Below are 26,401 nucleotides of genomic sequence, written 5' to 3' on the forward strand. Positions count from 1 at the left end.
TTTATTACAGTCCTCCTTTATTTCAGACTTTACAGAGAGTGGCTATAGAACCCAGCCTCTTGGGTAATGGCATTCTCCTGAATGAATATCCACCCCTTGCTGTTCCACTTCCTCATTTGTCAACATCATCACCTCCTCTATGGGTGCCGCTAAGTGCCCCCTGTCTTTGAGCTCTTCGCTCTCCTACTTTTAAGGCTCACCGGGTTCTGGGGGATGGTGGATCTGGAATGCTTTCTAGTGGTAATGTGTCAACCAGCTGCTCCGGCTCTGCCTGCTTCTCATCTCCCATTATTTCCCAACTTTCACCCTCATCTGCCTCTGAGCTGTGACCTCCCGCAAATCCCTGTTGTAAATCTATACTGTCTTCCCTTTCCTCCTCCCTGGAAGGGTCAGGATGGGGAGGCGGTCTCCACCATTCCTCCTCCTCTGCCCAGCCCTTGACAGCCATCCATCACCCTGCACTCCCTGAACAAGGAAGCAAAGTGATGAACCATCCACTACTCCGTGCCTCAACAGAAGCAAGGCAACTGCTGCAGCAGCATACAAGTCAGCCCACCCCCAGGCCACATACATGAAGTGAGGAAGTGGCATTCCACCCCTTAAGCTGCACACCTTACAAACGAGGAAGTGGAAACTGCAGAGACTTTGCAACAGGCCAGGCACCCATGAAGGTGTGCTTCTGTTCAAATGAGTCCAGCATTCTAAACAACTGTTTTCTCCAGAATAGGAGAAAGCAAGCTTGCTCCATCTTCCATATGAGGGCCCTTTAGATATTTGAAGGTGGCTATCATATCGCCTCTCAGTCTCCTCTTATCCTGGCTAAACATACCCAGATCCCTCAACCATTCCTCATAAGTCTTAGTTTCTAGACCCTTTATCATCTTGTTTACCCTCCTCTGCACATATACCAGCTTGGCAATATCCTTTTAAAATTGTTGTGCCCAGAAGTGGACACAGTACTATAGGTATGGTCCAAGCAAGGCAGAATACAGTGGTACTATTACTTCTCTTGAAGTAATATACCTCTGTTGATGCAGCCTATAATAGCATTAGCTTTTCTGTTGCTGCATTGCACTGTTGACTCATGTTAAGCTTGTGGTCCACTAAGACCCCTAGATCGTTTTCACATGTACTACTAGCAAGCCAGGTGTCCTCCCCCATCTTATATTTGTACAGCTAGTTCTTCCTGCCTAAGTGTAGAACCTTACATTGTCCCTACTGAAATTCATTTTGTTAGTATGGGACCAGTTCTCCGATCTGTTAAGGTCATTTTGAATCCTGATTCTGTCTTCTGCTTGTTCCACCAAAGCTTGGTTTAATTTCTAGCTGGCTTTGAAGCTTGGCAAGCGTCTGGAGTGGGCTGGCCAAACAAACCAATGATACGCAAGGCTGTTGGGTTCAGACAAAAGTTCACACAAGCCTTTGATCATTAGCCAACAGCAAACCAAGACTTCAAAACGTGGTTTGCTGCCAGAGAACAACCCATGGGCTACTGGGCTAGGGCCAGACATTCAAACAAACAGATTACATATCATGGTTACCTGTAAATCAAGACTCAAAGAACTATGCTACAAAAGCTAGAATGTGATAAGCTACTAACACAGTTGAGAGGAACTGATTTAAAGTTTGGAAGTTGTCAAATAAGGGCCTTTAGCAAAATAAACTTTAAATTAATATTTAATTTCCAGACTCATGAAAGATTAAAGAAGAAAGGGAACTTTCGCCTTCTGGGCACTTCTACTTTCCAAATCTTCAAAAAAATAAAAAGCGAACATCAATAACTATAATTCAAATGAGTGAAAAGATCCTATGGCACTCACATCTCCTACGGGCCCATCAACATATCCTTCATCCCTGTCTCCCAGGAATCCTTAGCTCTTTGAATCACTATGAGCACAAAGGAAATTACAAAGGGTTTGATTTTTATCACAATAAATATATATCTAAAGGAAGATCTGAGATCTGGATTTGAGGTCACAGCACTATTTGGGGAATACTCCTATGAGGTGCAAACAAATACAGCCGAAGGAACCAGGCTAGTCTTCTCTCTGTTCCCAAGTGGCAATGGTTCATTGCTAACTCAAAGGAATTTATGACCTAGCACTTTTGTTGCTGCAAGAACAAGCTGGGCAGGAAAATGGTAAAATGTTAACTGGCTCAGAGAATAGAGCATCTGCACAAAAGAAAACAATGGATAGATGGATTGGGGATGGAGGTGCCAACTTGAATAAAATATTGGGGAAACCAGGTAAGCCCCACCCCCCATAATCGATCACAATACGTAGCACATACACACCATTTGAATGGCAATGCCTATCAACTTTGCCCCTCAAATATTTTAGAGGGGAGGTGAAGGGACTTTGGTCCCTAGGAATTGGCTCCTATGATGCAGGGGAAGGGCTGAAGGTTGGCCACACCACCAAAGAAACTTCCCCTGGTTGAAATCCAAAGTTAGCACTGTTTATCCGTTTTCTGGTAAGATTTTGCAGCAGTTCCCCCCTGCAGAGCTGGGGGGGGGGCTTAATAAGCAGGTCTGCAACTCGGCTACTGAGAACATCCATGTATCCTGGAATGGACTAAATGGACTACAGCCCCATCTTGCCTGATCATTGGGGCTAGAATCCAACAACATCTAGTAAGTCACATGTTAGCTGATCCTGTTATATGCTCTTGCAGTCAAAACCTGATGTGCAGATTGAACTCCCCCCCCCACTGCCCCCCGCAAGAAGTCAGCAAGGGACATATAAGAAGCAAGTTTGAATTCAATATGGCAGTAGAAAGAAAATTAACAGCATCAGTTTTAAGGGGCAGGACTTCATATGAGCAGACCAAAATTATACAAGCAACTGGTAATACTCATTTACATTTGTATACCACCTATATATTATATACTAAATGTACAATATTATTCACCAGTATAAAAAGCCAGTAGCAATAGGTGAAGTATTAGAAACTGGATCTTTGACCTTAACAGAGATAAGAAAAATGTACTACCCTTGCAATATGCTGTAAGGACTTTGTGCTCACCTGAGGAATATATTTTACTGAGAAGAATTGACTTCAATCTCACATTTATCTCAAAGGTTTTTCTGTGAGTTCTCTGGTACAAGAGCAACAGCAGGAATATCTGGGCTTCATCCCATGTTAAAATGAATATATTAACATAAAAAGAGTGCTGCTGGATCAGAACAAAGACTTATTTAGTCCAACATCTTGTTCCTCACAGTGGCTAACCAGGTGCCTTCGGGAAGACCACAAGCAGGACACCAGTTCAATTGCTCTTTACTCCTATTGCTCTCCAGCAACTGGTATTCAGAGACATGGTTCTTCTGATTGTGGAATATACAGCTATCTTGACTAGGAATTGAGAACCTTGTTCTCCATGAATTTGTCTAATCCTCTTTTAAAGCTGTCTAAGCTAGCTGCCATCACATCTGGTGGAAGTGAATTCCATAGTTTAACTAGGGGTTATCTGTACTTGCCTTTTGCCTGCTCTTTCCAGTTACAGGTCCATGCTTCCAAGCTCCATGTCTGAGTTTTCCCCACAAAAACCCACCCTTTAAAGCTCAATTGGAGCAAATGACAATTTGGTTTTTCTTCAGATTGCCATTTGCTCTGATTGAGCTTCAAAGATGTTGATGCCGTAAGCCCATGCATCCTATGATCGAGTTTTATATACATAGGTAAAGGTAAAGGTACCCCTGCCCGTTCGGGCCAGTCGTGTCCGACTCTAGGGTTGTGCGCCCATCTCACTTAAGAGGCCGGGGGCCAGCGCTGTCCGGAGACACTTCCGGGTCACGTGGCCAGCGTGACGAAGCTGCTCTGGCGAGCCAGCACCAGCGCAGCACATAGAAACGCCGTTTACCTTCCCGCTATAAAGCGGTACCTATTTATCTACTTGTACTTAGGGGTGCTTTCGAACTGCTAGGTGAGCAGGAGCTGGGACCGAAAGACGGGAGCTCACCCCGCCGCGGGGATTCGAACCGCCAACCATGCGATCGGCAAGTCCTAGGCACTGAGGTTTTACCCACAGCGCCACCCGCATCCCTCTTTATATACATGTGTGTAAATAAAAACCTTATATCCTAAATACACTAGTCATTAGCTAATAGTTGCAGGTCAGGCAGACTAAAGCTCAGAATGAGCTCAGGCTTGCAAGAGAGGTTAAAAATAATAATAAGGTTTATTTGGCTATGTTTGAAGCAAGAGGAAGAACAAGCAAGTAGTAAGTCCTCTGCATGGAGAAGGCAGAAAAATGCTATTGGGCGACAGACAGAAGGCAGAACTGCTTAACACTTTCTTTGCCTGTCTTCACCCAAAAGGAAAGGAGTGCCCAACCTGGTGATCACAGAATATATGATGGAAGGAGGGAGCAGCAGCCAAAGATAGGAAAAGAGGTGGTAAGGGAACACCTAGCTACTTTAAATGAATTCAAATCTCCAGGGTCTGATGAGCTGCACTCAAGGGTACTAAATAAGTTTGCAGATGCAATCTCAGAGCCTCTGTCTATAATCCTTGAGAATTCTTGAAGAACAGGTGAGGTCCCTGCAGACTGGAGCTTGGCAAATGTTGTCTCCATCTTCAAAAAGGGGGGAAAGAAGACCCAGATAACTACTAACCAGTCAACTTGATGTCAATACCAATAAAGGTCATGGAATAGATAATTAAAGTTGATGTGTGAGCACTTAGAAAAGGATGCTCTGATTACTAAGGCCCAGAATGGGTTTCTCAAAAGCAAGTCATGCCAGATGAATCTCGTTTCTTTTTTTGATTCAAATAAGCTTGGTAGATCAGGGGAATGCTGTGGGAGTAGTGTATCTTGATTTCAATCAGTTTTTTTCCTTTTCTTTACAAAGTTCCCCATATTTATGTGGAGAAACTGGTAAAATGTGGGCTGGATGAGGTTAGTTAGGTGGATTTGTAGCTGGTTAATCAAACCCAAACCGTGCTCACTAATGGTTCCTCATCATCATGCGATAAATGTGCATCCTGTCGTTTATATCCTTTGTAATGTTTTGAAATCTTTAAGATCATATGTTAGTTTTCTGTTAATTATGTTGCTTTCAACGTATACTTTATATTTGATTTTCTTTAGTAATGTTTTATTCTGGATCTTTTTATTTGATGTTTTAATGTGTTGTAAACCAATGAGATTTTTTTCTTAAAAATATAAAGCGGTATAAAAATGAAGCTATTAATAATAATTTTGAATTATTGATCAAAGTAAATCACTGACCTAAGTATTAACACCTCATATTCATGATGTGAGAAGGCTCTAGTATCGAGAGTTGCCTCGAAATAGATAAGTCCACCATTCAGTTTCTCCTACTGCTGGAGTATTCCAACAGAAAAAGCCACATCTCACTTTCTTCCTTTTGTGCAAAGATTACAGATATAATAGGGATCCTCTCACAGCCTGGACATACCAACCTTTCCTTCATCTGTACAGGGTTTTAATTTTTTTTCAGTTTTAACAGAATGATTCTAGTAACCTAAGCGAGTGCTCATCTTGTATTTTAAGGAAAGAGGATTCATTAGTACTTGTAACTTCTGTCCTAACCCATATAGCTGCTGATGTGCAGAATGCAAAATCCGGTTTGATCCCCAAGGCATTTAATTGAATTCCCGATGGGGTTTTATGCTGCTCTCATTATCAGTGTCTTAGTGCCTCTCCCATTAATGCATTAAGCAACATTAACATCTGTCACACACAGTTTGCTTTTCCTCTCATCTCCTCCCCATTGAAGTGGAATTATGAGTACTGGGGAAATGCCCTAATATAAACACACAGTCATGTGCATGAGACTACATACAACATCTTCGCTGGCCCTCCTTGTTCTGATAAAAATGTAGCATCATTTGTTCCCTTGTGAAGTTAACATGCTGAACATTAGAAGCTGAAAATTTTACTACGATGTAAAAATCTTATCAGCGCTGATGGACAGTTGCTGTGGAAACGGTAACTTTTATGTCTCCACTGAGCATTTAACCCCCCCCCCAACAAATTTCTGCACATTATTTTTGCCTCAAACTGAAAGCATGTCTTGATTAATCAGTATAACTAACTGGTTAATGGCTTCGTTAGAGAGGAAAAACAACACTCCAATTAATCTCCAGTGGCCTTTTCTGCATCTAGGGAGGAACTTGGTTCCAGGGCAGAGGTTACCAGCAGGTCTAGACAAGCAGAGGATTCTTCTGGGGTGGGGGAGGCACAGAAAGGCTCTCTGGGGATGTATTGATATTCTGCAACAGTGGCTTTTAGGATCAGTTACTGGTTCGATCAACTGGTTCACAGAGCACAGTTAAATATCTCAAATCTGTCCGTCCCTTTCCATTAACCAAGTAGCATGCCAAGCCGGTCCAAAAGTCAGTTAAACGGATGAAGTGTTGCTTTTAAATAACAGTATAAGGATACAAACATTTTTTACCCTAACACAATACAAAAGAAGCTGGGGCTTAGCAAGATTTGTATCCTGTATTGCAAATGCAAAGAGCAACTGAGCATAGCAGAGAGTTAATAACATACCTCATAATTTGACAAGTGATCCCAACCCAACTGTTGTGCTCAGGCCTTCTCAGAGGCCCAGGCCACTTGCAGCTTTTAAGGCCCCTAGCCTGTGGTGACCCAGTATGGCTGCTAGTTCACAGGGATGTAGCCAATGAGGTCACAGGAGCTTGAACAAGTTGTTTTGCATTTGAAAAGTGTCACTTTGGTTCAAAAGTGGTCCCTGCTGTCAAAGCTGCTTTTCTGCTGGGAGAAAAATTGTGTGGTCTCCACCTGTTCTGGTTTTCTCCCCATCCTCTTCTTTACAAAGAAATACAGTGGTACCTCTGGTTGCGAACGGGATCCATTCCAGAGGTCTGACCTCATCCCAAGGAATTTGCAACTGGAGGACCACTTCTGCGCATGTGCACACGGCGAAACCCAGAAAAATACTTCGGGTTTGCTGTGTTCGCACCCCGAAGTTTACGTATCCAGAGGGATATGTAAGCGGAGGTACGACTGTAGTGGGAACTTTTAACATTGCAGTTTCATTAATACTTAAGGGGTCCTTGCTGTCACAGTTTCTAGCATGGGCTCATGCCACAATAACCATAAATAACTCAGAAGCAAGTCCCTCTGAATTCCACAAGGATTGTTCCCTGATGTATGGAATTGTAGCCTGAATTGGTTAGTCTTGTCACACAGGACTGTTAACAAACGCTCCCTACACTTCCAGACCTATGTGAAAAGATTTATTTCCTTCCCAGTTTATTCATTTCCATGCCTTCTTTCCAGAATGTGGATAAAATGAAAATATACCAGGAGCTGGGAGATTGAGGATTATTAGCCCTAATCTGCCATTATGCATTCTGTGTGGCCTTGGGCCAGTCACTAAACCTGCTTATCCCAAATTTTGAAACTGAGGTAGGGGAGCAGGTTTGAAATCGTGAAAAAATATAGGACATAACCAGGTCATTCAGAATTACAACGTTTGGACTTTACATGAAGGTGAATCATGTCTATATTTGCCTGCTGAAAAGATGAGACATAATGTGGTTATTAATTTAGTTATCAAATGCACGAATTATTGAGGGAGAATGTCACAGCTGATATTAAGACAAAGCCTTTATTAGTTAATAACAACAATATATATATTGTTAACTTTGCCACTCTGAGTGCAGGGCCAGCAAATCCATGAGGTGCACTGAGGCAGCTGCCTCAGGCAGCGAAAGCCCACTGGGGCAGCTCCCCATGGATGCTTCACTCATCGGCACTGTGACCAGAGAAGCAGCAGTGGCAGGGAGTCTTGGGGAGCTCTCACTGCTGCCACCACTTCTCTGGCACCACTGTGGATGCCCCCCCCGCCCCGCATTGCTGGAGAAGCAATGCCATCAAGGCCACCACCAGAGAAGGAGCTTCCAGCAACATCTCAGAACCCAAAAGTCAGTGCTGCCATCTCTTCTCATTTCTCTGGCAGAGGGGCACCCACAGTGCTGCTGTAGATGCTCTCTGGCACCACCACAGGCACCTCACCGCCCGCCTGCTCCCAGAGATGTGAGAAGTGGCAGTGCCACCCCTCCATGGGAGAAGCAGCTTCCAGTTTGATCTTGCTGGAACCTGGAAGTAGACACTGCCTCTGCTTCTCCTTCCTTCTATGGTGGGGTGTTGGGAGATGGCAGCTGCAGGGTGAGGTATCACTTTCCCATTTCACCACAGGCAGTGCACTAGCCCAGGCCACCCCTGTCTGAGTCTTTCACAATTCAGTTCCATGCACATCAAAACTAGTTGAGAAACTTGTCAAACGCCAAAACATTAACAAGTGTCTGGATTTGAGGCTCCCGGGTGGCGCTGTGGGTTAAACCACAGACTTGCCGATCAGAAGGTCGGTGGTTCGAATCCCTGCCACGGGGTGAGCTCCCGTTGCTCGGTCCCTGCTCCTCCAACCTAGCAATTCGAAAGCATGTCAAAGTGCAAGTAGATAAATAGGTACCGCTCTGGCGGGAAAGTAAACGGCGTTTCTGTGCGCTGCTCTGGTTCACGAGAAGCGGCTTAGTCATGCTGGCCACATGAACTGGAAGCTGTACACCGGCTCCCTCGGCCAATAAAGCGAGATGACCCCAGAGTCGGTCACGACTGGACCTAATGGTCAGGGGTCCCTTTACCTTTTTACCTTGAGTTTGAAGCAGCAGGGGCCAAATGACCATCCAGCCCAGCCCACCCCCAGCCCTGGGGGCGCTAAGGAAAGCCAACCTTGGACGTCCGTAGGATGTCAACTATTGTGTCCAGAGCACACCGCTCTTTTTTTCGCTTTCCAAAATAACGGAAGAGAAAGACACACAGTCGACACAGCTTTGAAATGTGCAAGTGTCACCATCTTGCTTGCTTGCCTTCCGGCATCTTCCTGGCCGTGCCCACTTCCGGCCAGCAGGTGCTGCTCTGCTACCATCGGCGCAGCGCGCTGTAGACAATTCGTGTTGTTTGCGTGAACCCAAAGCTACAGAATAATAAGAGGGTTGTTGTAAATAGCCCGCCCCCTGCTTCTTCTTCGCTGAGCAGTCTCATGGCCCATGAAATCGCTTCGCGGTTGCCTTCTCTCCCCCCCCCCCCCCCCCCGCTTTCCAGTTGTCCCCTTTAAAACAAATAAAAAGATAAGCCCTCGGAGCGTGGCGATGCAGTTGCAGACTTTGCTCTCGAGGGTGCCGCTGCTCCCTCTCCCTCCCGCCAGGCTCTTTGTTCTCAGTGCAAACTCCGCCACGGAAAAGAAGCGTCACCGCGAAACAAAGCCGCCGGAGACAGTAGCGCGATTCACCACGACAGCGTGAAGAGCAAAGGGGAGCTTTCTCCCAGGCCAAGCCCTTTTCAGACACGTGCTTAAAGGAAGAAAAAGAAGGGGTGGGAACAGCACCGGCCCCATTTCGCGCGCCTTCTTTTGAACGCAGCGCCCCCCGCCCCCGCCGAACCGTCCATTTGGGTCAACGGGGAACTCCTGGCTCTTTGCTTCAGGGAGTCGCTTCCACGAAGCTGGCGAGCCCCGGCCGAGCCGCCGTTTCCTCGGCTGCCCCTTTTTGCAGTGAGCGAAGGTTGCTCTCCTCCGCTCCTTGCCTTCCACATTGGTCTTGCCTCGGCTCGCGCTGCCCGGGCTCCGTCCTCCCGCCCACCTGCCGCCGCCACCACCACCAGAGGAGTCCCCTCCGCCCGCCCCCGCCAGGTGTCCCGGAGCACGTGCTCTCCTCCCCCCCCCTGCTCCGCACCACTCCCGCATGCCCCTCCCTTCCTCCTCCCCGGCGGGTGCCTCTGCCGGGACCGGGTTGGGCCGGGGAGTCACATGAGCGGCCGCCCAAGTCTGCCCTACGCGGCTCGAGGAAAAGCCTCGGCTGGGCCGCGGAGGTGGCGAGGCGCTGCGCTGCTGCTGGCCCCCATCCCCGCCCCTCCTTCCGTTCCGCTCGTTTGATGGAGCAGCAACAGAGCGACCACCTGTGAGGAGCATGCGCTTAACGCAGGTAATACAACACCCCCACCCTCCCGCCACCGGCATCTCTCGCCTTGCGCTTCTCCAACGGCTCCGCTCCCACGCTTTTGTTCTCTCTTCCTCCGCCCCCACCTTGGCCGCTCACCTGAGGAAACCTCCTTTCCTTGGGCTTTGCGACTTCGGTGAGTTGGAGGACTCTTTGCCTCGAGAACTACTTTTCTCCCTGGCAGTGCCAGGCAGGCCAGGGCATATTTGTACCTGCGGCTTCCCAGTAGATGGTCCCCTCCCGCTTTCTCCACCGGGCCGCCTCCTCTCAGCCTAACCTAACCTCGTGTGGATATTGTGAGAAATAAAATTGGGGAAATCTTGTCCACCACCGCGTTTTTTCTCCTGTATGGTCTGCGGGCACATGAGGAGTACACAACTTTGCTGGGTCTGGTCGTTTCCCGGGTGGAAGACTGTGTGGGAACCACGTGTGTACTGCCTTGGGTTTCGTGTCGAATAAATGTAACGCCCTAGGAACAAATAAACAACATAGTAAATGGTATTATGTTTATAAGCAGCTCAAAGTAAGGATGTAAAATGGCCACCTGTTCATTGCATGGTGCCTAAACTGTTTGCCCCCATTTACATACACGCACACTGGAGATTTGACTTAGAAACCCCAAGGAAGGAGCAGAATCTTGAACACAGTCTCAATTCCATACTAAACTCATACTAAAATTTTAAAATAACTCCTCCTCATATACTTTAATCATCTAGTCCTGGAAACTTTACTATTTAAGGCTGCAGTCCTAGCAATGACTAATCAGAAGTGCTTGCTCCCAGGTAGGTGGAGTCAGGCTTGCAGCCTTAATCTCTTCCCCCCTCCCCACTTTTCTTTCTGCCTTCCTTCAGGTAGCTTCAAGGTACAGAATGAACTCAGTAGATAAGGCCACTGAGGTGTAATTATGACGTTTGTATCCCACCTTTCCTTCAAGAAGCATATGGCAGCATACATGGCTTTCCCTCTTCCCATTTAACCCCCTTGTGACTGGCCCAAGGTGACCCACTGGGGTTGCAGTCCTCAACGCTGCCTCCCTGGAAAGGGGGTGTACCATACCAGGTAGCTCATCTGTGGGTAGAGACAGGTCAAAGAGCAATGCTGGCCTGAACATCCGATGTGGGGAACAATTCAGATAAGGCGTCACATTATTCTGCTGCTGCCTCCTGGTGGGTGGGCACTCTAGGTGGCTGGCATACTGGGGTGGGCAGGCAGATAGATGTCTCAACAGCTGCCAGTAACTTACCCAGCCAAGACATGCGGATGAATGAACAGTCAGATCCCAAACATGTTGCCCTCCTCTGGATATGTGACACGTATGTGTGTATGCTGTGCTGCTACTGTCATCCGTGCTACCTCCCTAGCACAGCTTTTCTGGCTCTGTCTTCAAAGGAGGATAGGCGAGGAAAGCTATTGCCTGTCCCACCACTCTTTCAATGTGTTAACTAATCCAGATGGTTCCCCTCATCTCCTTGTTGAGCCAGCACTGTTCCCTGACCTTCCTTCACGCACAGGTGAGCTGCTTGGCATCCTACCGTTCCTGTACTGGAATTATTCACCTACTGTATAGCTGTGAAGTTGAGTGTTGTCAGTTTAGACCTTGAAGGGGTTTCCATTTCTTTAAATGGGAGCTGCCTAGAAACAAAAAAATTAATCAAGTGAAGCTTTTTCCAACAGTGTGATCTGAGATAATGGAAAGCAGCACTTGGGAAAACTCTCCAGTACACACCTCTGAAAAGAGATGAGGAGAGTTTCCCAGCTTTAAACCTGGCAACTTATTGAAGCCTCCTACACATTTGCTTACTTAGACAAACAAGGTAACCTTCTGCCTCGTTTGTTGTCAAAGAGTGGGTGGCTTTGGGGTTGTCTAGCCCAGGATGCGGGTGGCGCTGTGGGTTAAACCACAGAGCCTAGGGCTTGCCGATCAGAAGATTGGTGGTTCAAATCCCCGCGATGGAGTGAGCTCCTGTTGCTCGGTCCCTGCTCCTGCCAACCTAGCAGTTCGAAAGCACATCAAAGTGCAAGTAGATAAATAGGTACTGCTCTGGTGGGAAGGTAAACAGCGTTTCCGTGCGCTGCTCTGGTTCGCCAGAAGTGGCTTAGTCATGCTGGCCACATGACCTGGAAGCTATACGCTGGCTCCCTCGGCCAATAAAGTGAGATGAGCGCCGCAACCCCACAGCAGCACCACCCGCATCCCTTCAGAATAGTTGTAGCCAAAATGTTGTAACGTTGTAAAACGTTGGAGCTCCAGGTCAAACTGATTGCTGCAGTCATGTTATGCCATGAAGTTACTATGTGAATTGTTTTGCTTGCTTTCTATAAGCCACATGGCCTACTAACAGAACCTGGAGAGGAACTGGTGTGGAAAACTGTCCATTGTTCTCCTATTGATGGTTACTAGTCCTGATACAAACAACCGCCAACATCAGTGTAGGGTGATAAGGTGAAAAAGAGGGCAGGGTTACTGCAGTTTATTTGGTAAGTTGAAGGTACGCCTAGTAAGCCACACCAGGGTTACAGTTAGTGCAGTTTATTTGCTTAGCAGAAGCTATGTCTAGTAAGCCACACATACTAAAATTCACTCTTTTATACAACCATAAAAGGCATAGCTGTCAGTTTTTCCCTTTTTTTTAAAGGGAAATTCCCTTATTCCAAATAGGATTCCTCACAAGAAAAGGGAAAAGTTGACAGCCATGATTAAAGGTGCAAGAGCCCTATCCTTTTCTACTCCTGGCCACTCTTGATTGGAAGCAACTTGTTTCTGGATACCAGCTGGTGGAGAATAACAGTGAGAGAGTATTGCTGTACTCATGTCCTCCCTGAGGGCTTCCCATAAACATCTGGCTGGCCGCTCTGAGAAACAGGATGCTGGACTAAGTGGGACTTTGATCTAACATAGCAGGGCTAATGTTCTCATGCTTTTTATAATCAACAAAAATGCCTGTTCACTTTTTTTTTTTAAGGTGATCCCTTAGTGGAATCCTAGGAAATGGATCCAGGCTCCTTGAAATGTTTGTCTTGACCTACTTGATGGAGGTACCTTGCAGAAGACGGTGAATGTGAGGCGGAACTGGGCTGGGCTGGCCACTTATTTTTCTGAATTTGTTACTTCTGCCTACCATGGAACAAGGCGAGAGTCAGCAGGGACCCCCACCCGAGGGCCAGGAGGACAGCAAAAGCAACACAAGACCTTTGCCTGCTGGAGCTGTCCCTGTTAAGGGGGAAATAAAGAAACATGCAGTCACAGATGACTACAAAATCTCTAAGCGGGTGCTGGGCCTTGGCATTAATGGCAAAGTAATGGAGTGCTTTCACAAGGCGACAGGGAGGAAATGTGCTTTAAAGGTAAGTAGCTGTTGTTTCCAGACAAGAGTGCCTGGCGTGCTCTGGTCCATGGGGTCATGAAAAGTCGGACATGACTAAATGACTAAACAACGACAACAAGCTGTTGTTTCTCCTTATTTGGAGGCTAAAGACAAGTGTTGTGCTCTCTGCTGCGGCGGTCTAGATGCTCCTGAAGAATTTGAATTAGAAATTCTCTAAATCGCATAGAAACCTTATGTTATTGAGGGCCTAGTTGTTCCAAACCTTTAAGGCTTTTGAAGTAGTCCCTGAATTAGTCTTTTAAATTACTAATTGTAAAATTCTTTTGCTCCTTTGCGTGGGCTGAAATATGCTTCCTTCTCTTCTCTCTCTATTCCCCCCTCCCCCCGGCCAGTGAGTCAGATAGTGATTTGAATGCTGATGATGCTACACTGTGGTGAACCAGGAAAATATTGCCTGAGTTACTGAGTTTAGCAGTGCAAGAGATCTGAGATGGAAACTCAAAAAATGCATTTCCAACAACACTTTAATGTGGATTTGACAACAAGACCAATAGTACTGAGACTCAACGACCCCTGTCTATTAGCACCCTGTTTCATTTAACGGCATGTTACGTTTTTATTCTGTTAGAACTTAGTCATTTTCATTGGTGCAGTGTAACAAATGCTGCTTCAAGATATATAACTATATATATTTCATACATAGTTAATATTGTGGTAATTTCCACTGCAGGGATGAGTGTTAATCCACTGCTATACTTTAAAGCACTTTTGGGGGAGCAATGTTGGAATGTTTAACAGAGTTTTGTTTTTGTTTTTTTAATTTGCCAATAATGTTTTCAACAGATGATTAGAATAATTAAGTTGCATTAATTATTGAAAGAGTAAACATCCAATTATATGGTGCACTTATTATACTTATGGAACTGACACTGGTGACAAAACAAGGTCATGACTAACAGGCTAGGCCAGAACCTTCCGGGCAGTTAAGGATGCTGAGAATGAAATCAGAGGGTAGCATATACTCTAGCCTAATATAACCTTGAATAAATTATATGGCTAAGTTGCCATATATATGTAAGAAAGCAAACAAGAAGTATAACTGCCGTGGAATATACTGGTTTGCCTAGATGGCTCCTAGTAATGATAGCTGTATGTTTTCTCCCTTATCCAAGGCAATATGCCTCTAAATACCAGATCATGAGTGGAAGAGTGCTCATGAGTGGCAGAGTACTGTTGTGCTCGTGTCTTGCTTGTAGACTTCCACTTGCCATCTTGTTGGCTGCTGTGAGAACTGAATGCTGGACTAGGTAGGACATCGGCCTGATCAAATAAGACTCTTCTAGGCCTGGAGAGGAGGCATGAAATTGCACACTCCTCTGCAGGTGTCCCCAATATTTCATGAGCAATGTTTTGGAGGATATGAGGTGGTGGGAAAGAAGCCTGTCGGCTGTTAGGAAGATGGTGCCAGTGGCAGTACCATCTGGAGTTGCCTTGCCTAGTGCTTCTCTTTACAGCACTGGGTTAAGGGATTGTCAGGTGGTAGGATCTATGCTACTCTCATTGTTGCTGGCTGCCATCTCTTCTGTCATTTCTCCCCATCCATCCTCTGGTAAGCCTGGGTCAGGTGGCCACCAAAGGGCCATTGGAGGGCATCTTGCCCAGGACACCATCATACTTGGCACTGCCTTGTCTATGCTAAATCAAGAGTAAGTAGCGGATATATTCACAGTGCAATCCTTACCCAGAATTACCTTTGAGATTAATGCAGCTTACTCCCTAGTAGGTTTGAATATGGTTGCAGCCTGAAACTGCTGGGTTTTTTGCACACCTATCTGGAAGGAAGCACCACTGAAAAAATGAAACATTTTTCTCGGTAGACATGTATAGGTTTGTAGGGTAAGTCTCTTAAGATCTGTCTCAAGTGTAGTAGTGTGGATGTGCTTTTTTTATATATGCGCTTAGCCCATTGTGTGTGCATGTTGATGCAATTGAATGTCACATCAATATTGTGTTACCTGATTATGCTGTAGGCTGGACTTGATGTGCAAAGAAAGATGTTAACCAAGTCTCCATGCGTGCTGAGGCACCTTTTCATATGTGTTTTCTTGATGTTTTTAAAGCTCCTCATTCTTCAGACAAATACTACTGCAGATTGGTATAGACATCTGTAGTACATAATCTGCCCTTTTGTACCCAAAGAAGCAAATTTAAGGATTCGATCTTATACTTGGGAGTAAGACCTTTTGAACACAGTGGGTCTTGCTTTTGAGGAAACATGTATAAGGTGAGTCTGTTCACTAACATTGCCATTTAGACACCTTCACCAGGAAGCATGTCAAGCTGAACTCAGTTGGGCTTTCTTCTGAAAGCACATGCATAAGAACACACAAGCATGGGTGACACAAGTATTATTTTCACCTGAATGAATATGCCAGTGTGAGGGCATCAAGATGTTCTTGATTACCCCTGCCCTATATTTATTTTTGGGCTCTTTGCAAGCTCATTCAGTCACAATTTCATAATTAGAAATGCTGCTCTGTTTGCAAGGCTCTGCATGCAACTGTAACATCTAGGCTGCGATCCCATGTAGCATATAAACTTATTTGGAATAAATACTGTTGCTCAGTGGACCTTGAGAGTAAGATTGCAGTGTTGAGAGACTGTTGAGCTGGATCTCTACAGAGAGGTAGAAGCCTGGTTCTCAGACAGCAGATGAGGTAACTCTGTACCTGAACTGTACCACTTCATACTGTCAACTGGAGGGGAGAGTTTTACACAATGGGATGCTACACACAAAGCAATTCCCTGCACTCAGTGTGTTAAGTATTAAGCAAAGCACATTCCTTCTGCCACGCACCCTTCAGTGATTTGTAGTGCAATCCTCTCTCCCTCTCCTTCCTTCCCATATTTTGTATTATATAAAATGTGATAGTATCATTATTTTTCACAGAGAAATGCTGATCAATTACTTTCTTTATGTTTATTACAGCAAGAAGCTGATTGCCCATACTCTTATTTGGCCTCAGTTTATTTGCCGTTAACCATAAACATTCACATATTCATTCATTCTCCTAACTGGTTGTTATAGATCCCTCTCTGTATTAAACAAACTAGAATTTTGGGGACATTTTTTCACAAGTGACATTAAGAGCATCTTTAGCATGGAATAAGTCAATTGGGTGTGTTTAACAGTGGTTATGTTAAAATAAGATTTGTTTCAAAATGTGTATTCTAGTCAGTGTCATTCAGTTTGCATATTCAAAACTTAAGATGCTCGTGATTTCTGAAAACTGTGCCTTGGCATAGCAAAGGTCTTGTTTCTGATCAATTTCTGTCTCACCTGGGAGCCTTGTCTATACATATTGATGTTGATTCTAATTGTGTATCAACAATAATATTGGAAGAGAAATGTGCTTTCATGGCACTAACTCCAACTCAATGTTGATATCTACAGTTAGCAGCAGGGTTGGGAGAGCAAACGACAATCCTGTTAATCCATATCCTTATTGCAGTTGTTTCCTCTGGCATACAGAATGCTGAAATTCAGGGTTCACTCCAGGTTTTGTAAGGCCCTTCAGATGCTGTTGACCATGGTATTCTCCTGGATCAGTTCTGTGAGTTGGGGGTTGGAGGCACCATTTTTCAGTGGTTCTTCTCTCACCTGTAGGGCTGGTTGCAGAGAGTAGTGTGAGTGACTGTGTGTCAGCACCCTGACTGTTAAGTTGTGAGATGTCACAGGGCACTATTTTGTTCCCAGTGCTATTGAACATCTATGAAGCCATTGGGAGATTTGGAGCATGATGTCTTCAGTATGCTGCTGACACTTACCACTATTTCTCTGTAACAATTGAATTGGGAATAAGTCCTGAACTGGTGCCTGGATGTGGTGGCAGGCTGGATAAGGGCCAATAAACTGAGGCAGAATCCTGGCAAGATGCAGACCTTACTGGGTGGTTCCTGGGTCTGGGAAATTTGGCACTCACCTTGTCTGGACAGTATTGCACTCCCTTTGAAGACACAGGTTCATAGTGTGGGGGTACTCATCGGTTTCATCTCTGTCGCTAAAGGCTCCATTGGTTCCAGCTGGAACCCCAGCTGTAGCCGTTCTTTGACAGTGATAACCTGGCCACAGTGGCCATGCATTTGTCTACTCAAGGCTTGACTCCAATGCAATTTCTGTGTGACTGCCCTTGAAGTTGGTCTGGAAGCTGCAGTTAGTGCAAAACGTTGTTTTAAGGATGCTATCACACCTTTATCAAACCAGCTGCACTGGCTGCCTATAGGTTACCAGGCCAGGTTCAAGGTGCTGTTACTTATTTTCAACTCCCTGAACAACTTGGGTCCAGGCTACTTAAGAAGCCACCTCTCCCCTTACATCCCTCCCTAGCCACTATGTTCCATGGTAGAGGACTTTCTGGTGGCACCAAGAGTTCCTACTGTTCATTTTGCAGTCCACCACTGGTAGAGCTTTGAGTATTGTAGCCCCTTAAATGTGGAATTCATTACCATCCAAGATGAGGCACATTCTAACCATCTACTCTTTCAGATGCATGCTCCAGGCCTTTTTATTTACCTAAAGCTTTTCTGAATGAAATATTAGATTATTGCCCAGTGACCACCTTCTGGTGTTGTACTATAACTTTTTGTGTATATTTTACACTTATCTTTGGTTTTCTGTGCACTAGTCTGATACTTTATAATGTGAGTGTTTGATAGATATTTTAAACTAAATAAGACACACCCCATCCCCCACTTCCTTGGTGAATCTGCCTCCTCACTGCCCTTAGCACCAGCTGCTGGTCCTCTTTCTCACCATAACTTCTGTCTGCTTGCTTGCCTGCCAGGCAGAGACCAGCAAGCAGGCAGTGTGGTATCTACTGTTCTACTTTCTCACCACCACTATTGTCTGGGGCAGAGTGAAAGGTGGATGGACAAACAGGGGCAGCAGGCTGTTGTCGGTGGTCTCCCTGATGGGATGTGACACCTTAGCAGATGTGGGACCTTGCTGACCTTGGGTTCTGGCCAGGGTCACAAAAAGACTTGTCTAGACCTACTAAATTTCAATGTTTAATGACTAAAAAGAGAAGCCAAGAAGAATGGCATTGCTGGGAGAGCAAGTAGCCTTTCTCAATGTCTTATTCACACTCTCTTGAAAGGATTATATATGCAATTATTTTCTTTTTTAAAAAATCACAACTTTAAAATAGTCCCAGCGCTATCATTTGAGCTCATCTTAACAATCCCAGATAATTATAAGTAGGAAGGAACACCCAATACACAATAAAATACAAATGCTTTCATTTTGTGTTTTCATCTTTGTATTCAGAAAGTAGGAGTGGGGAAAATCCATTATTTGCAGAGATACATGGGCACACACAACCGATGCTCTGAGATCCAAGGTGGTTTCTGTTGCTGGGAATGCTGTTTCACAGTAGGCTTCCGACATCACCAAACTCTCCCCATCAAGGCTTTTCTGGACTTGGCAGATGGCTTCTCTTTGCCAAAAAGCTTTCTTTCACTGTGGGAACCAAATCAGAACAGTCTGTATCTGGACAGACTACTCAATAGAAAGATTTTTTTTTTACTTAAGTACTTGATGCAAAAGGTTTTTAATGGACTGAAACACACAACCACAGAGCCACATGTCACTCAACCACTGGACATTGTGATTGAGAGGTCCATGTTGTTTCGTATAGTTCCTGTTAGAGGAACCACTTCAAAATGCTCACTAATAATTTGAGTCTGGGAATATAAAATGTGGCTTCCCCAAAGACATTGCAGGAGCTTTAACCGTGGCTTTGGTTATTTTCCTAAAGTGTTAAGTGGTTTGATTTGCCCCGCTTGGCATAGCAATTATCTATGCACTTCTTAGAAGTGCTGTCAACTTTGTTTCCCTTCGAATGAAATGCCACACACACTGCTGGCTTAGTCTAGAAAACCCAAACTGGTTTTCTTGCTCGAAAGCCAAACTACTTAAGGGCAGCATTTCCAAGTGGAAGGAATGCATGGAATTAAAAGGACAGAAGGATAAGCATGGCTAGTTCATGCCATCCAGGCCAACATGATGGCCAAGGGCTCATACTGCTTCTTATGTGGCCTCTTCCTGTTAATTGCTTTAACATGACTCAGTGACAGCTCAGAGCAGGCTGCTTTTGTGTGGTTAGCACTTTCATGTGCATATAAAATCTCCTTCTTTTCCCACTCTCTCCTTATTTGGAAAATACAATGTCTATCAGATATGGAATACACTGAATTATAATTCACAGTATTTAATGATTAAGGCAGAGGTGCATTAGAGTAAGGTGTGTTTCATTGCATGGTGTGCAGGGGGTCCCCCTTATTGGTTCTGATAAAATAATATAAATAATCAAAGGGACATATTAACCAGATTTAGCAAGCTGGGGCAGTGGGTCTTTCTATTGCTCCAAATGCCATTATTTGTTGGGACCAAGCAAACAGTTGCATTTTTAGCCCTGTCAGTGGTTCCCTAAAGCAACATTAAAGGATTTGATTTGCAGGAAAGAAAACAAATCATTAAACTGAATCATACACATAATAGGCAATCTTCTTTTTAATTATCAATGAAATCCAAACTATTACTCCAGGACACATGAAAGTAGCATATTGCAGAGGTTAGAGACTCAGCAATATGTATTGCAGGAAGCTATATTGCGGATCTTGAAATAGCTCCTTTGAAGAATATATTCATATGTTTTTATTTAGCTTTGCTCAATATGTAATTGATGGTTAGACACCTAAGAAATAAAATATGGATAAGCATTTCTTTAAAAAAGGTCATATTTTGGCACTAATAATGATTAGTACAGGTGAAGTCAGCCCCTTGATAATGAATTCAACAGTAGTTTCATGGAATATTTGAAGTCTCCTTTGATTATGAGAGATCAAAACTCTTACTTTCAGGGAGCTAATATATCATGAGCTAATGACTTGTTGTAGAACAAGAAATTTTGTTATAGCTGGTCTGATACTGATCCGCATGGCTCTCCTGCCAGAGGAATAACAGTCAAATCTAGAGTGAAACATTTCAAATGCTTAACAGTACAAAACTTCCCACAGCTTTCATATGGGTATGAACATGGTGAAATCCAGTTTAAATGGCGGAGGAAGTGTAGTGTGACTAACCCTGATTGACTGAACTCTTCTATGCCCTGTCCAAGATCTCAGGCAATCTACTAAAGGCTACAAATGCACATTAGAGTTTGGCTGCAAGGAAATAATATATGTGTAAGAAATGCTTGTTTCCTATAATGTATGATTTGCAAAACACTCCTCATTTCTCATTATGCTAAACATGTATCTTACAGCTAGGTGATAATTCCCATAAAGATATTAATGTAGTAAATCCCAGTCTTTACAAGGCTTCCAGGGGAGTTGCCTAGGTGTATTTTAAAAATGTATCTTACAAAGGCTGACAACATACATTTCTGTTAAAGTTTATTTCTTATGTCAGTTCATTATGATTTTGGTGCAGCACCTAAACCTGTTGCTTTGATATGTTATTAATTATGCTACATTCTGGTGATGCTGTGGGTGCTTGCAGATGGTGGTGTGAGGGTTAAATTACCTTAGAATCATAGAATTGTAGAGTTGGAAGGAACCCTGAGGATCATCTAGAGCAGCGGTTCTCAATCTGTGGGTTCCCAGATGTTGTTGGACTACAACTCCCATCATCCCTGAGCTCTGGCCTTGCTAGCTAGGGGTGATGGGAGTTGTAGTTCAACAACATCTGGGGACCCACAGGTTGAGAAAGGCTGATCTAGAGCAGCCCACTGCAATACAGGAATATGGAGCTGTCCCATATGGAGATCGAAACTGCAACTTTGCTGGTATCAGAAACGCGCTCTAACCAATGGAGCTATCTGATCCTATTAGTAACCAGATAGTTTGGAGTCGAAGGATTGTGCCTGGTGCTAGTCCTACTCAGAGTAAACACACTGAAAATAATGGACTTAAGTTGGTCATGGTCATTAATTTCAGTGGGTTGACTGTGAGCAGGACTAGCATTCAGTATAACCCCAAGTTAACTGATTAACTGTTTTGCATTGTTAAATGTTTAAAGTTATGATGTTGGCTGCCTTGTAAAAAAGAAAAGAAAAGAAGAATTGCTTAAGAGAGTTCAAGCAAGTTGATTCTAACTCATCAAAGTGGAAATGCAGGAATTGGGAGAGGTGGAGAGTCTGTATAAACCATAATGTGTCTTTGTAAAACAGGCCATGCGGCTGTTCCCTTTATTATGTTATTTTCCAATCTGCCAACAAACTGAAACAAGTTTACCCAGATTTACAGCTTAGCTGGAGCCTTAGGAAGATCAAGGTACCTTTCTACAGCTTCAGCATATTTGAAGATCTGTCACAGGATGTTGAACTATCGCACCACACTATGTGTGTGTTGGGTGTGTATCATTCATTCATGTGTTAGACCTAAGGTAATTCATTCAGGGAAGAATTGCAGGAGCTGGTGTGTTTTAATTCTCCCCACCACCTTATGTTTGTGGTTTTTCTTGGTATGGTATGTGGGGAAAGTTAAAGACCAGGCCTATGGAGGTTGGTCCATTTGGTCAGTGCCCCATTAACTTTGGTCTTCTGGAAGTCCAGCCTCACCTACCTGCCTTCTTACTTACAAGAAACCCAAGGGAGGTAGTAATTGTTAGCTTCCTCCTTCTTAGTCTCAGTGTTGCCTTTCTAGAATGCAGCGGGGAGAGGATGGGGAGAAAACTAGGATTGGTCGGCTCTGCCTATCATTGACCATAGCTCCACTAGCTGTAGCAACAGCTTGCCTATAAGTCCCAGTGGCAACCAGTCACCAGTGAACACCCTCCACCCTTTTGCCACTTCCCTTATCAAACTAGCAGGCCACATGACTTTTAGAAGGTGACTTTAGGCAGCACCACACATTATAGACAAGTAGCAGCAAAGGAAACCTGAATGAATCATACTTCCTCTGTAACTTGCACAAGCTGGAATCCTGAAATTATCATCACTGATAACTGGGTGTTGGCAACCAACTTTTGGGCAAGTTACAAGTGGAACTTGCAACAAAGTGTTGCAATGTGGAATGTCCTTGTTCAGAGTTTTCCATTCCATTCCCAGCATTTCATGTCCACAGAACATGATCATTTTGCTTCTCCCTCAACCCACCCCTTTAGTGTGTTTTCCATAAAGACTTTCTGTTCTTCTGCAAACCTTGGGGATACCCCGAACGTGCTCATTCCTCCCTCTTGTTTGTAGATGGTGCCCTTTTAGCTACATAAGAACCTGCACTCAGAAAACGGAGTTCATGTTGGCGTATCTGTTGCAATAAGCAACAGAAGATTCCTTGTCTGCCTAGATGATGTTTGTTTTGCTGTAATTGTTTATGATTATACTTAACAGTAGAAAAGAAGCCAAATGGGGCATTTTGAAAGGAGCATTTTATTCCGTCCATCGTCTTTCTTGGCCCCGGGGTGGTTTACAAACGTATTAAAACACCATGTTCTATGCATTAAATCATAGTAATACATGGGAAGTGAAATTAAAACAAATACGCAAATAAGGTTGGGGAACCAGCAATGCTGTGGATACTTCCATAAACTGCCAATGCTTCAATGCTTGGGAAAATAAGCAAATTTTATGCTGACACCAGCCAAACTTCTATGAGGAGGGTGACTACAGTTAGAGCTCTACCATAAGAACATCTAGTCCAGCATCCTGTTTTCATAGTGGCCAACCAGATGCATGTGGAAAGCCTGTGGCAGCATGCCTAGTAGCCATTGATGGCTTTATATTCCATGAATTTGTCTAATCCGCTTAAAAATAAAAAGGCATCCAAACTGGTAGTTGTCACTACCTCCCATGGGAGCAAATTCCATAGCAATTAGGTCCTGTTTGAAAAGCTACTTCCCTTTGTCTGCCCTGAATTTTGTACCATTCAGTGTCATTGGATGGCCACAGGTTATAGTTTTATGAATCATAGAGTTTGAAGGAACCATGAGGGCCATCTAGTCCAATCCCCTGCAATGCAGGAATCTTTTGCGCAGCATGGGGCTCAAACCCACAACTCTGAGATTACGAGTCTACCAACTGAACTATCTCAGTGTGGTAGAATGCTCTCCACCATTGAAAGAGCCTGTATATGTGCTTTGTTTGAACACCAAAGTAACCACCGCCAGGGATGTAAAATGCCTGTGGTCAGACACTCCTCACACATAGGATATCGGATAATATCATTTTAAGCATTATGCATGGAACACTGGCAGTGATGTGTTGGGATGGGATGTTTCAACCAGCCCTTACTGGCTACATTTCCTGGTTCTAGATCCACTGCAAGCTGTGTTCCATCTAATGAAGATGGAATAGAGTAGATGGCCTCTTTAATGAGTTGGAAAATAATGAGAACTCCTTCCTTTTTGTAATCAGTAGAAACCTGGGGTGCTGCCTTTCTCTATGGAAGCACACAAATTATCTGGCTGGTGGTATTTTATACAAGACACCCTAAGTGTTTAAGATGATTCAAAGCTTTCTCAATGAGATTAAGCTATAACTCTCTTGCATTTTAATATATTGTAAATGCAGAGGGAAAGAAGTGTAGTTCAGCATGCAAATTAGCTCTGCACTTCCTATAATATGACTCTTTACAATGTGGCAGCTCACGCAGGGATGTTAAACAAATTATTCTTAGGGAAAGGTAACAAGAAGTGGCAAATATATATGTAATATTTGTTTTTAAAAACTGCTGTGGCAGAATGCCCACAAACCAATTTGAAAGTGTTACATTTAAAGCAACAATGAATAGTATTATGCGAGCTAGCCATATCTCCTCTGAATCCCTTTCCATAAATATGGCGTACCTGATACATTTCCCCTCTGCAGTTGTTGATTATACAGAATTAACAGCCCTTGTTTAAATGGATATGCATTACTTGAGCATTTTAAATAGCACATGCTTGCTACCTCAGTCACTTCCAAGATGTTGGCTTGCAATGAGTTTCTACCTTACATATTCAAGATGAAACCTCTGCTATAATTTAGACAATTAGTTACCTTGGAATGGAAGCAAGGCAAGAATATCTAATTAAAGAGGGCCTCTCTTGTTCATTGTCTGACTAATCCACAGAATATATCTATAGTTCAGAAATAGAAGGGGTGGGGGTTCCTAACTTCCAGAGAGCTGATTCAAATCCAGGATAGCTGGAGCAAGTTCATAGTCATCACCTTTAAACTCTGCCTGATAGTTTCAAGCTTCCCCCGAGAAATATGATTTCTTCTGAGTCCATATTTCAAGATATTCATGAGAGAGAATGCAGGGCTTGACATTTGAGTCATTTTTAATCTTTGGTTTACATTTATCCAGGGATAAAGATGATCATTAGTGTGTACTGTTTAAAATACGAAAAAAGAACGGACACTACTCTTGGAGGAGCTAAAAAAGGCTCCTGATTTATTTTTTTGCTCGCTGGTGAATTGTGAGTCAAGCCTTTTCTTTGCAGCTATGATGCTGTGCACCTCTGAATTCATTGCTCTTTACCAAAATAATATGAAAAGGAAAGTGGCTCAAAACAAATCACTCTGTGGCTAACCATATTCTTGTAGGTAATTTCTTATATTTGGAATAAGAATATTAAATATTGGTCATCCAGTAATCTTTTGGAATTAAAATCCAGCTGACCAGATAATGTTTTTGTATCATCCCAATGAGTCTTAACCCATATTATGGTGAAATTATGAATGGCATGAATGAAACAAATGACACATTCAAACACTGGAAAACAGTGGGTTGGCTATTACTGGCAAGAGGAATTATGATTCCAGCTCACCAGTTCCCAGGTGATGGTTTTGTTTTTTTCCCAGGCATAGCTGACACAAGAAGATATTTTGGAGTAAACAGCTAGTGATAGACACTTGTGCTATTCTACCTACACAGACCCAGAAGATGCAAGAGATCATCTTAGTGCTGGCACTGTGGGGCCTGTTCTGAACTTGTTCAAAATATTACTAGGATTAATTCTATCTTCTGGATGGTGCACAGATGGTCCCCTCTCATGCATGCTGCAAAGAACCATAGAGTTGGAAGGGACCACAAGGGCCATCTAGTCCAACCCCCTGCAGTGCAGAAGTCTTTTGCCCAATGTTGGGGCTTGAACCTATGGCTCTGAGATTAAGAGCCTCATGCTCTACCGACTGAGCTGTTGTGTGTTTGTGTTTTAACCACCCCCAAAATTTCAATTCTAATTTTTCTTTTAGAATCCATTTCTCACAGGGCTTTAGCGATTCCAGTTTCCCACATGTTGCTTTCAGTCAATGTGGCTTTGTCAAAAGCAGTCTGGTTGCCACAGCAACAGAGCTGTTAACACTAAAGATGTCATTGCTTGAAGGTAGGGAGAAGGGGGGATGGGTTTCTCTGGCTCAGCTGTGTCTCTACAGCAGAAACCCCTATTGCAGCCACATTAGAGTACAAGGGCCCTATTGTGTCTGATGAGCAAAAGCCTTTTTATAATGTTCCTCCTCCCCTTTCCCTTTTAGATCTAGTTACAGTCACACTTTGACACTTGGGGAGGTGCTTGATCTGGTGAAGCTCTCTATTCTCTTCGCCAGGCCTGCTTTCTGACCAAATGGGGAGTTTGTGTGTAAAGCAGAGCACGCTCAAAGGCCTTGACCTGCAGCCAGTGGGTTTGTCTTGGCACTCTTTGTAGTGTGTAGAGTATAACCGCAAAAGTGATTGGCATAGCTGTCAACTTTTCCCTTTTTTAAAGGGAAATTCCCTTATTCCGAATAGGATTCCTTGCAAGAAAAGGGGAAAGTTAACAGCTATGGTCACGCCCCCCCCCCTTGCTGCTTTACACTAGAGTAGTGACCAGGAAAATGATCTGTGAATCTGAGAGTCCCTGGTTCAAAGTTTACCTGACCCATGAATTCACCGGGCAATAATCCAAACAACAGAGCATTTTGTGGCACCTTAAAAGATTGCCACCCTTTTAAGAACTGCTGTTGGGCTGGTGCCACCTGCCTCAAGGTAAGGGGAGCTGGATGAGAGCTGCTGCCTTGGGGCAACTGTGCTCGTTCCTCTACTTCTAGCACTGC

At 44.1% G+C, this 26,401-nt stretch overlaps 1 protein-coding gene across 1 annotated transcript in view; it reads left to right on the forward strand.

The window, feature by feature from the left end:
• The first annotated feature begins 9,748 nt into the window (after positions 1-9,748).
• Positions 9,749-26,401, forward strand: part of MAPKAPK3 (MAPK activated protein kinase 3) — a 70,235-nt gene continuing 53,582 nt past the window's right edge. Inside the window, exons 1-2 of the mRNA XM_053377464.1 lie at positions 9,749-9,984; positions 12,963-13,344. Of these exons, the coding sequence (XP_053233439.1) occupies positions 13,120-13,344 (225 nt within the window). The 5' untranslated portion in view covers positions 9,749-9,984; positions 12,963-13,119. The remainder of the gene's footprint in view (positions 9,985-12,962; positions 13,345-26,401) is intronic.

Source organism: Podarcis raffonei, chromosome 2 (genome assembly GCF_027172205.1).
Source record: "Podarcis raffonei isolate rPodRaf1 chromosome 2, rPodRaf1.pri, whole genome shotgun sequence".
NCBI classification, from domain to species: Eukaryota; Metazoa; Chordata; class Lepidosauria; order Squamata; family Lacertidae; genus Podarcis; species Podarcis raffonei.